Consider the following 14,557-nt stretch of genomic DNA (forward strand, 5'->3'; position numbering starts at 1 on the left):
TGTCAAACTTTGACCTGGTGGTCCTGGTGTGTGTGTCTGTGAGACCAAGCGGAATAAGACTTACACTTTCTTTAATATGACAAGTTCTTGATTTATGAATTTGACTATGATTCAGATTTCTGTCTCTCCAGAAAAATACATAGCATAGTAGTTAAGAATACATAATCTGGAGTCAGACTACTAGGATTCGAATCCCTTCTCAGCCTTTTACTAGCTCTGTGATATTGAGGCTTGTTACTTGACCTTCTTATGCCTCTGTTCATTTTTAGTATAATCATATTACTATAACTTTCCTAATTGCTAATAGTCTATACATATAAGCGCTCTGAACAGTACTAGCACATGGTAAATATTCAGTAAATTATTGATTATTCAAATTAAGTGTCCTTAGTTCCATCAGTCATTCTTTATATAGCACAGTTTTAGATTTTCTTCCCATACTTAGCTTACAAGTTTATTCATTAATGGAAGCAACTGGTGTTGGCAGGAAGAAGACTTCTAGGTTTGTTTCCTATCTTCTCTCCTGTGTACCACCCTCCACACCCTTCTCTATGCCAGATCACAATAGCTTTTATCTTTGTCCAATTATGTGCATATCATATAGATATACATTTATTTATTCGTTTTTGAAGGTGCGTTAATACAAATGGGGAGTGGGAATATGGGGCTTTGGTCTCTCCTCCTTTCTTAATGGAATCCTGATTTATTGATACATCTTTCTTCCTCCACATGGCTTTGCACTTCAGAGAATCAGATCATAGCCTTGGAGAGTGGATTCTGATTGGTTTAGAAGCCAGCCATGGAGTTTCATTATGGCCAAGCAATTTTTGACATAGATGTTGAGATGCAGTTCTGACTAGCGAGACCTGAAGAGAAATTTACTGTTGGTAATTGGGTTGGGGTTTCTGGAAAAGGTTTCCATGTTCCTGAAAGTGGTGGTCTTGTCTTTTATAGTTACTACTGAGTCTGGGTAAGAAGTCTCCTGACATCTGGAATGGGGGTGGGGCTACCACCTGAGAATGGCAGAGTTAAGAGTTAGGTGGGTTCTTTTTTTTTTTTTTTTTTGGGGAGAGGTTTTTCGCTATAGGGCATGTGCGCTCACCAGACAGAGACATAGAGACAGAAAGCGAGAAATCACCCCCCAGAGGGGATGGTCATGCCGCAATCCCTTCTCCTCCATTCTCTGCTCGGGATCTTGGGCATGCACACACACGCGCCCGGCGTGAGTTTTAAGCCACTGGGTCCAGAACGCAAACCACGGTCAACCACGTGGTAGTTCAGCAACATAGCCATTATGCTAACTGCTGGTTCCCAGAGCTAGGTGGGTTCTTGAAGACATTGTTGAGCTACTGAACTAACCAATTCTGGAACCTGCCCTTCCTCTTAATTTTTTTATTATATGAGAAACCTTGTTTGTTTGTTTATGCTGCTTTGAGTAGGATTATGCTTCTTTATTAGTTAACCTAAAAGTAAGCTTAAATGGACTAGCTGGTGGTGTGGTGGTGAAGGCAGCTTGATCCCACACCTGGTGGCATGAGAAACACGTCAGGTGCATGTGCATGTGTGACCCAAATCCTGAAAGGGGGGTGAGATGGAGGAGACGGGATTGCAATGTGACCATTCCCTATAGTGGAGGCACTTCCCCTCCCCTCAACCTAGTGCATGTACCCTTTGGCAAATTTTTTAAAAATTAACTGATAAAGAAGTTACTGAATTCTGTGGCTGGAAAATTGGATAAATAGTATTTACCTCATAGAATTGTAAGGCTTTTAGGTTGAACCAGAAATCAAACCCAGATCGCCCACATGGTGCACCCTACAGGGCATATTAGTATCATCATATTACTGTAACTTACCAAATCGCTAGTCGGTAGTGTGTGCCACCGAAGCTGGACCATATAAATACTTGCTTTTTATTGTAATTCCCTTTTTTAGCTAATTCTTCTACATCTAATCAGTGTGAGCATGTCATCTGTTTTCTTTTCCAAGCATCTCATAACCTGGCATCATCCCTTTTCTTCTTTCATCTCCCTATATTTAGGGATGACTACAATAGTTACCTAAATAGCCTGCTTGTCAGCCAGTGTCTCTTTCTTCTCTCTCATCCTTATCTGTAAAGTGAGGTGAAAATAAATAGTATTTGAATTGCTTGGTTTATAAAGACAGATGCCAGCAAGAATTGTATGCACAGTTGATGTTAGTTCTGAAATCTTTGAGGATGTGAGGTCATGATTTATCATGTCCCCATGACAGCCAGATAAAAATGCCCAGGGAGAAAGAACATTAAAACCAAACATGTCAATGTTTGCATATACAGCATTTCTTAATTACAGAACATTGTGCGTATAGTTTTATGCCTAGAAATAGAGGAGTAAGCACAAGAGGATCCAGGAATACAGGTGTTTTTTTTTTTCCATTTAGTTAGTAGGTTTTGTTTAGATTTAAGTCCTGTTGAGGTTGTATTTTTACTCCTCACACCAAATACTTGATGATACACCACTTCTCAGACCCTCCAACAGATACCAAGTAAGTATCTGACCATTCAGTTCAATACCATTCTCACACTAACTACCCAGAGATAGCACTGGTCTCCACAGGTTCAGTCCCACATTCTGCCCCTTCCTCAGACACCAGTCACAGTACCGGGGTTGCCAAGTTAGCTACACTCCTAACTGGGCTGCAAAGTCAGGGGCTCCCATAACCCTCTCCCCGGGCTGGATAATTCACTAGAGTGACTCATAGAACTCGGGGGTAAATGCTATACTTACTAATATAATCTATTATAAAGGGTACATGAAGAGGTACTTAGGGTGGGGACCAGCAGTTAGTGTAATGGCTATGTCGCTGGACTCCCACGTAGTCAACCGCGGTTTGCGTCCCAGACCCAGTGGCTTAAAACTCATGCCGGGCACGTGTGCGTGTGTGCCCAAGATCCCGAGAGGAGAATGGAGGAGAAGGGATTGCAGCGTGACCATCCCTCCTGGGGGGTGATTTCTTGCTTTCTGTCTCTATGTCTCTCTCTGTCTGGCGAGCGCATGCGCCCTATAGCGAAAACCTCTCCAAAAAAAAGAGGTACTTGGGGTGTAGTCTTAAAGGCTCCTGTGCAAGAGCCTCTCCATCCCTGTGGAGTTGAGGTGTGCTGCCCCTCTGCCATCTCAGAAACCCCGTTGTTTAGGGATTTTTATGGAGTTTTGTTACATCGACAAGGCTGATTAAATTATAGGTTATTAGAGATGGAACTCAACCTTCAGACTTTTTCCCCTCCCAGAGGTCAGGGAAGTAGGATTGGGCACACCTTGGTCTTTCTGGTGATGAGTTCCCATCCTGAAGCTATCTAGGAACCCTTCAGCCAATATCATGAGAAGGACACTCTTAATCACTCAGGAGATGTCAAATATTTAGTTGCTCCATGCTAGGAACCTAGGACAACCACCAAGAAGTATGTTTTATTGTGTCACACCTGTGTTCCTATGATGACACATGTTCAAAAGACTGATAATGAATTTAACATACCTTTGACTGAAGGGTCGAATATCATCAAATTTCCCATTTTCTTGTTTAGTCTTTTCTAGTGCTTGTTAGTTCAACTAGTAACCAATCCTAGTTCATAATTGCTCTAATTAAAATCACCATGTGAGAGAATACTTTCATTTTTCAACAGTTCATAGTCTACTTTAGCCTCTGAGTGATCTAGATGCTTGAAAGATTGGAGAGTATAACCATTTCAGATCCACGAGAAATCTAAGACACTCCTTATTTGATGGATATTTAGAAGGAAAAATAAAAGCATTCCTGAGTGAGTCTCTGGATTTGGAATTATATATAAAATAGTGACATGACTAGGTAGAGCGGAGGTTTTAATTTCTCTGTTCCTAGTGAAGCCTGAATCACCTTGGATATAGGGTAGGCAGCCTTAGCATCTGTTCTATATTAACCAGCTACAGTATCATTCACTTATAATTACTTTTAGCAGCCTGTACCCCCTTAGAGAATGCCAGAAGGGTACCTTTGTACAGAAACTCTGCTCTCCACTCTTACCCTGAACTTTCAAATTCAGAAAGGGCTTTACCTTTGGATTTCTGTGTATGTCAAATTTGGGCAGAGAGAATTTATGCCTGATTCTTTTTATTCCCACACAGAATCTATTCTGTACCATGAAAGTTTTGAATATACTAGTGGGGCCATAAAGTGAAAGTGTGATTTGAAAGCAAATTAATTTCAAGGTCTATCTGGAAAGATTTGAGTATTTTTTCCTGAATAGCTAAGAAGTAAGTTTTTCAACTCTCTTTGCTGTTGGAGCTGGTTTTGGACCTAGCTGAATGTCCCCTGCCATCCTGCCCTACAGCTAGCACTGTGGTTGCAAGTTTTCTGTCTTTTCCTTCTCTGATCATCCTGACAATTAGTATTTGCCCTCACTATTAGGGTAAAAACAGAGTCTGAGTTGAGAGAGGGTCAAGGTCCGTAAATGTATGGCTCCTTAGAAAGTGAGTTGTTCTTGATATCTTTTGATTTACCACATTACCACTTTTTTTTTTCCTCCCTTCTTCTCGTTGATCACTTGGTACTTCTGCTAGTTAAAGGTTAGAAGAGAGAAAGTAGTGTGGGTTGAGTTTTGTTTTTGTTTTGTTTTGTTTTGAGTGTTTGGTAATAGAATTTAATTCTCTCCCTTTTTCCCTTTTTCCTTTCTCCATGCCAGAGAATACTAGCCTTCCTAGAGCTTTCTCCCCACCCCACCCTTCTACCCCCAGGATATCTTTTTGTGCTAAAAAAGAAAACCTAAATTTCCAAATGTGAATAAATGAATCTTAAGTTTTGGAATGTGGAGAGATTACTTGTGACAGTCTTCTATATTATAAAAACATTTAATTAGAGCCTCACTTCATTTAGCATAATTGAAAAACTTGCTTGTTTTCAGTAACTCAACACTTTTTTAAAAGATTATTTTGTTTAACTTTATTTATTTATTTTAATTTGACCAGAGAGGATTATTTGTTTGAAAATTCAATATAGGGTATGTGTGCTCACCAGAGAGAGACAGAGCAAGAGAGGGAAAGTAAGAAAGGAACCTGCCAGGTCCGGGACTCGAACCACAGCACAGTCACCCATGGGAGTCCAGTGCCCCCAACCACCATGCCACCTGGGCTCCAACAACTCAACAATTTTTATATCCATAGTGTAGGTTTTTCAGTATAACTGCTCTTACCAGCTTCTATCTTTTCATTTTGTAGGATAAACAGCATTTTTTATATTTCCAATGAGATGAATTTGAAATACTTGCTTCATTGAGGATTAACAGTAGTTTTAATTTTAAAAATAAATACTTCATTACAAAAATTACTTGACCTTACAGTCATTCTTTAATGTCTGTTTTGTTTTTATGTTAAAGATCTTTAGAAGACTTTAAATGATAAAGTTTGTCGAAAGATCATTATTTTTGCTGATGAAATCCAGATGTGATTTATTTGTTGTTAGGGTATACAGGGTAAGAAAAATAGAAAATATAAATACTCTGAAATTCTTCACTCTATGTCTGGCCAAGTATTACTTGGCAATGAGAAATCACTCCCCTGGGTGTGTAGTCATGCAATAGTCCCTTCTCCTCCATTCTCCTGAGATCTTGGGTATGCATGCACTTGTGCCTGGTGTGAGTTTTTAGCCACCAGGTCCAGGATTCAAACCAGGGTCAGCCATGTGGGAGTCTAGTGATGTAACTGGTATGCCATCTGCTGACCCTAAAAATAACTTCTAAATCTTAGCAAATATTGGGTAAACAGTGGCATTTTGACTAGGAAAGAGAGATGATGCTTGTATTTAAAACTAGTCTAATGAAACAATGCTATTGCTAGTTCTGTTAACACTTTCCTACAGAGAGTACCAGGAATATGACTTTGACTTTATTTAAATATTTTAATTCGTATAAACTACTTTTGTTTTTATAAATTAAAAATGTTATTTTTCAAAATTTCTTGGTTAAGAAAGAAAAACAGTCAACATATATTTTGATTTACATTATGAATGTTTTTTTATTATTCCTTCCAAAACAGACACTCCTTGAATATGCAGAGAAATGGAAAACTTCAGAAGATCCCTTACCTTTATTGGAGGTATACACAGTGGCTATCCAAAGTTATGTTAAAGCCCGACCTTATCTTACCTCTGAATGTGAAAATGTAGCATTGGTTCTGGAACGCTTGGCATTGTGAGTAGACCTTTGAGTAAATAAAAAACTAGATTTAGTTTCTGTTTTTTGGAGGTCTTGTGGTAGTTTAAAGAGATTAGCTATGGACAATCTACTGATGCTATTAGAATCACTGATTTTATTTTACTTTGAATTTTAATAATTATTTGTATCTTTTCCAACTTTTTGTTTTTTAGAAGCTGTGTTGAACTATTACTGTGTCTGCCTGTTGAGTTATCAGATAAACAGTGGGAACAATTTCAGACACTGGTGCAGGTGAGAATGTTTACCTATTAGATTTAGTATAGGTTTATATTATGTCAATTTTATTTATTCTTTACAATATTATTTGGCTAAACTTTAAAACAAACATCAGTGTGCCATAGCAAACATCATTGCCACTCATGTCAACATTAGTATCTTGCATATAGTACCTGCTCAATAAATGTTTACTTAATGAGGTATGCATTTAGATAGATTGGTTGGCTGTTGCAGTTCCTTATGATCACATCATTACATCTTGGCCAGAGTAGGAAGGGAACACAAAAGAAAATGCCCTCATTGAGATTTAGAAACAGTTTAACTGATTACTTAACTCTGCTGTATGCTTGAATTTAACATGAGTCCTTTAATCCTTATGAAAACCTTGGGCAGATAGGTATCTTTCCCCCATTTTAAAGTCGAGGAAACCGAAGCTCATACTCTAAAATATTGGGTCATCGGAAAAGTTATGACATATTTTCCTGTTTTTCTGTACAAGAATGCATCATGACTTCTGATAACCCAGTAGTTATCTGCTCAGACTTACAAGCTAATATCACAGAACTGTTATATGAACCAAGGCTCTTAATTACAAAGCCAATACTTTTTCTCCTGTATGTGATAACACATGCTTGTTTTCTTTTAGTGCTACTGATGTGCTTACTTAAAATACTACACAGTTTAGCACTATTGAAGTATTTTTAAGAACTTTCCATTTTGTGTAGAGCACTGAATGGTGCTGGATTTATTGTAACTTCAAGTAAATTTTGATTGATTGGTTAGTTTCAAAAGGTGTATTATCTTTCTCTCTTTCTTTAGCCAGATTCCTTAAAATATCTTTTGGCCTTGTTTTTCTGTAAGAATTAGGAAGGGGAGTTAGTCTTATGGAAAGGAAGCATGTGAAATAAGCTATCATTAGGCAGAAAAATAAACTTTCTTATTTTAATATTAAATATTAAAATCTACATCAAGTGTAAGGTTCTTGAAGGTAGGATTTATAGGATTACCCCTATTACCTTACATATAATAGAAGCTTAACAATTGTTTGTTGAAATGAAAGTGTCTTGTCCTGTTTGTCACATTGCAACTAACTTTTTGATCATGCAGTTTCTACTTCAGCATGTCAGTAACTTGTTTCGTAAGTTTTTCTCAGCAGTACTTAATTTAGGTAAATATTTATTTCAGGACTTTTCCTTGTTTGGCATTCAGATACACCTTACCACATAATTAAATTTGTTGTTTATATACAAATATAATACTGAACTCCTCATACTACTGATTTTGTTTGCCAACATAAGATAAACTTTTAAACTTTACTTTTGAAACAACTAGTTGATAATATTTTTTTTTCATATAAATTAATGAGAAGGAAATTACTCTTTAAAATCCCTCTGCATTTAGCCTCTGTTCAAAGAAAGTTTCTTAAAGCACTTAAACCTTGTTGCAATGGGAAGACTTTTATAGCTTTGGGGAATAGACTTTTTGTTTGAACATCGCATACAGCTTTAAGAGTTTCTGTACTAAATACTTTGCACCCGTCTCAGAGCTTCCTCATGGTTATAGTATATCTACTCGCTCAGTAGCATTTATTTTTATTTTTGTTTTCCCTGTGTTTTATCCTACTAGAGGATAGCCCCATTAAGTCAGGCTAGAATAGGAAGGGAACCCAAAAGAAAATGCCCTCATTGAGATTTAGAAAAGTTTAACTGATTACTGAAAATCTGCACTGTGCTTGATAAGAATTTCACATATCTCATTTGATCCTTGTGAAAACCTTGTGGGCTTTTAAAAGTTGAGGAAACTGAGGTTCATACTCTAAAATAGTTACATGCTCAGACTTACACAGCTAATATCATAGAGTAGTTATTTGAACCTAGTTGCTCTCTTCCTCAGTACTTAGCCCATAGAAATTCTCAATAAATATATTCTGAAATGAATAAAAATTATTTTTTTTGTAGACTGAAGACTATGTCAATTGCATGAATATTTGGAAGCAACTAATAAGCAAGGTTCAGTGTCGGCTGAAATGTGAAATTGCCAAAGCTATGTAATACATAAAATGAAAAGCCATTCAATTAGTTATTTTCTTTTCATAAGTCCCTTTTATTTTGGAATATGTGTTAGTAGTCATTTAGGCCTTAATGCATATCTTACTAATGAAAGATGATTTGGGGAAAAAATTATTTTTCTAACACAGAGGATATAAAATGTGTAAGGTCTTTTATGTCTATGCATATTCTGATAGTTTCTTTGAGAAATAACTTTACTCCTGGTTTACATTTTGGAAAAAAAAAGATTTCTATCAATATATTGTTTTGAGATTTACAACTGATTTTTTTATTCTTAAGATTCATTTTTCAATATCAGAAGTAAAGGAATTCAGTACTTTTTGAAATAACATGAAAATTTTAAAGATAAAAAGTCTTCAAAATTTTATATTTAAAGCCTGGTAAGCTTGCTTTTAAAAATCTGTTGTAATTATTTGGATTTTTATTTAATATTTATAGGTAGCTCATGAAAAGCTGATGGAGAATGGCAGCTGTGAATTGCATTTTTTAGCTACTCTAGCTCAAGAGACTGGGGTGTGGAAAAACCCGGTACTGTGCACTATTCTTTCCCAGGAACCATTGGATAAGGATAAAGGTAAATTTTCTAGAGAGAGAAAAAAAATCATTAGACCAGAAAAAATAAGTACTCAAAGTTGTTTTGATATAATTCATCTCAAGATATCCTGAAGAAGGAACAATTAATTAAATTTCACCTTTATTTTATTTTTGGGAAGATATATTTATAGGATTTTGGAATCTTAGAGAAAGAGAGAGAAACTAGAATTTCTTCCCAACATCTTTTCAATAAAAGAATCCCTCTATAACATCCTGACAGGTGGCAATCTTGCTTACATTTGATAATTAACTTATTTGACTTAAATTCAGAAATAGGGTAGTTAAACAATTTCTCATAAAATAGAGTAATAAGGCGGTGACAGAACTGTTCTGTCTTCTGTCTCTAAGAACAGTACTCTTTCTCAGTTTATTGCTCAGTTTCATTTATCCTGCTTTGTTACATGGCCAGCTCAGGCAGTAAAGATCCCAGTTAAACTAGCAATCCTACTGGAAGTGGATGGCTAAATCACTAATTTGTGTAACACAGTGTTCACAGTTTAAAAATTATTGGATCATCACAAAAGTCATGATACATTTTTGTGTAGAAAAAATGTCATGACTTTTTCAATGACCCACTATATATGCCATGAAGAAAAGCATTACTATCTTCTAGGTATTTTTCTTAAGATTATATAAGAAAGTGTGCCCAAATTTATCCTAACCTTTCTTAAGATATTTAACTAAAGAAATAAATAAGAAAAAAATTATTTTGTAGTATGTCTAATGGAAAAATTATGTATCTAGTGGTATATCACTGCAGGCCTCTTTCATCATTTATTGCTGCTTTTCTTACTACTGCTGTTAAACTCTAGGTAATTTTGCTATATGAGAGCAAATTATGAAGGGTGCTAGACGGAAGTGTAAGCCCATTGCTTGCAAACCTTTCTGGTACTTTGATAATTTACCAAAAAGCTTCCCACCCAATCTTGCAATATCTCTTTAGTCTGGTTGCCTACCTGACTTCCCTCTCTACCGTTTTCTCCCACACTTAACTAATAGTTCAGTCAGTACTAAGCTGTTCCATAGTTTTTATGAGAAGATTTAGTATCCCTTACCACAGATTAGCAACAGTGTTTTCAAGGCCTTAGAGAAATGCCTTATATTATTTATAATAATAATAATAAACTTAAAAGTTGAGAAGTATAGATTTCTTTTGCCTTTGGCATATTATCTATATTCCTATATGCTTTATTTCTAATATCCAATCTTTCTCATCTTTTCAGTATATGGAAATATTGGATATGATATATTAATTAAATATAGTATCAAAATACATAAGTTGTTTCAACAGTTTAGAAGGTACTTTTATTTGTATTTTTCATTTTACCTTCACAATGATCCTTGGAAAAGATAGGATCCTTATTGTCCCTATTTTACAGATGAGAAAATAGAGGCCCAGAAAGATTTTTTTTTTTAATATCACATTGGAATTGATGAGAGTCAGAACCAGGGATGAAAGTCAGGTTTTCAGCCTTTCTTTTTAGTATTAGTCCTGCTCACCTAAGCCAATAAAATAAAAATACACCTAGCCTAAATCAAAGATTAATGCCACATCAGTGTGGCAAATTCATTATGCTAAAGCAGGAAAAAGGAATCTTTACCTTAGCAGAGATTTAAACTTTATTTTAGGTGATAATATGCTCAGTTTCCTTATTTGTGTGAATGTACCTAACATTGTTAACAAATGTCTCTCTGTCCATTTTTGCTGATTATTTCTTGTTCTTCACCTAACATAGCCACTATAATAATTTAGATAGACTCCTATAAGCAGGAAAAGTAGATGAATTATAGATAGCCAGACTTTAATACAACTTATGAGGCAACCAGAGAGATGTTACATAATTGAGACGTTTTGCAGGCATAATCTTTACTTGATCCTCTGTTGTTTAGAAAGCTGCTCTGATAAATAATCACATAAACAAGCATGTTTATTTCCCCCGTTGAAAATGTTGATAGATACATTGCTAATTTATTTCCATTTTCAAATTTAATGGCACAAGGATGGGGAACTTTAGTAAAAGCTCTTATATACCATATATACATCTAAATTTAACTTAATCTAGCTTGCAACACGTTTGAAGATAAGGGCAAAAGCTGAGAGAATAGTATATTTTAATAGGCTAGATCCATTTGTTCACTTACAGTAAAGCTTTTGAAGTTTTACTTTTTATTTTTTTTTTTAAGAATTATTTTAACTTTATTTATTTATTTATTTTAATTTGACAAGAGAGGGACAGAGAGTGAATGAGAGAAAACCGTCAGGATTGGTACTCAAAACACAGTCAGTCATGTGAGAGACCAGTGCCTTTAACCACCATGTAACCTGCCACCTCCAGAAGCTTTGATGTAGTCTTTGGACAACAAACAGTTCACTTAATCCTGTATTGTTTTAGTTTTAAGTTTTGAAATTTTTTGTTTGCTTATAAATTGACTAATTTTGGACTTACTAAAGTCCAGCTAAACCAGTAAATGCTTTTTTGCTTTGGATTTGTGGTGGTAAGGGTAGACAGGATTTAAAATTAAAGATACTGGTTTCACCTTAAGGTTTTGTTTTGCTTTTAAGAATTATTTTATTTATTTATTTTTATTTGACCAGAGATGGACAGAGCAAGCGAGTGAGCGAAAGAGAGAGATAGAAAGCAAGCCACCAGATCTGGAACTTGAGCCATAGTCAGCCATGTGGGAGTCCAATGCCCTTAACAACCCCACCACCTGCCGGCCTCCACCTTAAGATTTTAGCAGTCTAGAGTAAGATAGCTTTAATAACTAAACTATTGTTGGGACCAGCAGTTGGCGTAATGGCTATGTCACTTGATTCCCATGTAGTCAACCGTGGTTCGAGTCCTAGACTTGGTGGGTTAAACTCACCCTGGGCACGTGTGCGTGCATGCCCAAAATCCCGAGAGGAGAATGGAGGAGAAGGGATTGCAGCGTGGCCATCCTCCCCCAGGGGGTGATTTCTTGCTTTTCTGTTTCTCTGTCTGTGTGTGTCTCTCTCTCTCTCTCTTTCTCTCTCTCTCTCTCTCTCTCTTTCTCGCACGTACACATGCCCTATAGCAAAAACCCTAAACCAAAAAAAAAAAGAAAAAAAAAAAAACCAATGTGAAGTAGATATTTGAATATCAAAGGCATTTTACGCATGCATCCAAATTTTGCCTTTCTTCAGTTATAATCTCCTGATTAGAATGGCACTAATGCTCAGTTATATATTACCCAATTTTTAAAAGTTATTTTCTTCACGAAAGAGAGGGGAGGAAGGAGAAGGTGAGAGGAGGACACATCGGCAGAGTTTTCACAGTGTGATCCTCCCGCAGCCTGCACCTAGCCAGGGTCACTGGTGCACTTTTTTATGGAAAAATTGTGTTAAGTTCCCATATACTGCATACCCAGTTTCCACTATTGTTAACATTTTACATTAGTTCGATATATTTGTCATAATTAATAGGTCAGTGTCAATACTTTGTTATTAATTATAAACCATTCTTTGTTTAGATTTTCTTAGTTTTTACCTATTGTCCTTTTTCTGTCCCAGGATCCCATCTAAGATACCACATTACATTTAGTCTTTGTCTTCTGAGGCTCCTCTTGACTCTTACAGGTTTTCACTTTCCTTGTTTTTGACGACCTTGACAGTTTTGAGGAGTTCTGGTCAGGTATTTTGTAGAGTGTCCCTCAGCTAGGACTTGTCTCTTATTATTCTCATCATTAGACTGAGTAATTTGTATCTGGGAGGAAGTACACAGAGGTCACTTAACCTTTCTCATCACATCAGATCAAAGGTGCATATTATCAACGTGACGTACTACAATTGGGGTGAAACCTGGCTGCCTAGCTGAGGCAGTGTAAGAGGTTTCTCCACTGTAAGGTTAATTCTTTTTCTTTCTTTTCGTGCTACACTCTTTGGGAGAAAGTTGCTGTATGTAACCCACACTTAAGAGGTGGGAAGTTACGCTCTACCTCCATGAAGGAACAGTATCTACATTGATTATTTGGAATTGGGGATTTGTCTCATCTACCCTCATTTATTTCTTTCTTCATTCTTTCATTCATTCATTTTTATTAGTATGGCCTCATGAGTATTTATTTCATACTTTGGTCATCATTCAATACTGTTTTATTTTTATTGCTCAGGTTGTTCCAACTTTGGCCATTGGGAGCTCTTTCAGTTGATTCTTTGGTTCCTTTGACTTAACTTTGGCCTAGTGGGTTTTGTTTTTTGTTTGAGTACTTCCTTACTTCCTGACACTAGAGATACTCTAGGCTCCTCTTGCATGTTTTCTACCCCAGTCCTGGAGTCAGACATTTCTCCAAGGAGTCCTGGTTTATTTTTTTAGAGAGTGGTATAAAAAATCAAGATCTGGTTGCTGGATTTACTGATTGCTGCTGGAGTATCATTGCTTCTTGGCCTTCTCATTGGACAGAGCAAGGAGATGTTTATGTGTATGCCAGCTTGTCATACATATCTACAAGTATTTCTGTATATAGCCAGTTATATCAGTATTAAACTAAGTATGAGTTTATACTGTCTCCGACTAATTCATTAACATGAGGATCATTCTGTCCTCCTCTGTCCTGTTTGTAACCTCCCACTTCAACAGAATGTCACATAGTTGTAATGTTTTATCTAGCCTTTCCATACTGGCTTCTCTCACTATTGGCCATCCCATTTACTTAATCAAACCTAATATATATGTATGGTAATTTCAGAATTGTTAATTTGTACCCCTGTGAAAACAACTTTATGAATTAGGATGCAGTGCTCCTTTTTTTTTATTTTTAAAGAATTATTTTGTTTAACTTCATTTTAATTTGACCAGAGAGGGAAAGAATGAGAGAGAGGGAAAGTGAGAAAGCAAGCCGCCAGGTCCAGGACTCGAACCATGGTCAGCTATGTGGGAGTGTCCAGCACCCCTAACCAAGAAAAAGAGAGAGAGAAAGTGACAAAGCAAGCTGCCAGGTCTGAGACTCAAACCACCTTCGGCCATATGGGAGCCCAGTGCCCTTAACCACCATGCCACCTGCCGCCCCCAGGATGCAGTGATTTTGTATAGTTCCTCTTGTCTTTACTCCTACAGTCTTCACTCACTTCCAGTGTTAGCATGAGCAGCACCTTATTTTTCACCTTTTCAGTGAGGATCTTTCATTATATTTGTGGTACAGTTGTCACATTCTGCACACCATCCTAGACTTTCTAAGCTCCTAAATAATTAGTTTAAATTTGCATATCTTAAGATTCCCTGTTTATGCTGTAAAGTTCTATGGGTTTTGACAAAAAGTAATATCATCTATCCACCATTATAGTATCATACTGAATAGTTTACTGTTCGAAAAAATTACCTATGTTTAAACCTTTTCAACCCTCTTCCCGAAACCTGACAACTACCGATCTGCTGGCCTTACCTGTAGTTTTGTCTTTTCCAAAGTTTATACATATTTTGTCATGAGCAGCAGAAACA

General features: G+C 36.4%; 1 protein-coding gene across 1 annotated transcript in view; it reads left to right on the forward strand.

Annotated features, from left to right (window-relative positions):
- Nucleotides 1-6,043: 6,043 nt before the first annotated feature.
- Nucleotides 6,044-14,557, forward strand: part of ZNF292 (zinc finger protein 292) — a gene marked incomplete at its 5' end in the record, with an annotated part of 53,701 nt that continues 45,187 nt past the window's right edge. Inside the window, 3 exon segments of the mRNA XM_014585882.1 lie at nucleotides 6,044-6,198; nucleotides 6,375-6,453; nucleotides 8,946-9,081. Coding sequence (XP_014441368.1) covers nucleotides 6,044-6,198; nucleotides 6,375-6,453; nucleotides 8,946-9,081 — 370 coding nt within the window.

Source organism: Tupaia chinensis, unplaced genomic scaffold (genome assembly GCF_000334495.1).
Source record: "Tupaia chinensis unplaced genomic scaffold, TupChi_1.0 Scaffold000097_1, whole genome shotgun sequence".
NCBI classification, from domain to species: Eukaryota; Metazoa; Chordata; class Mammalia; order Scandentia; family Tupaiidae; genus Tupaia; species Tupaia belangeri.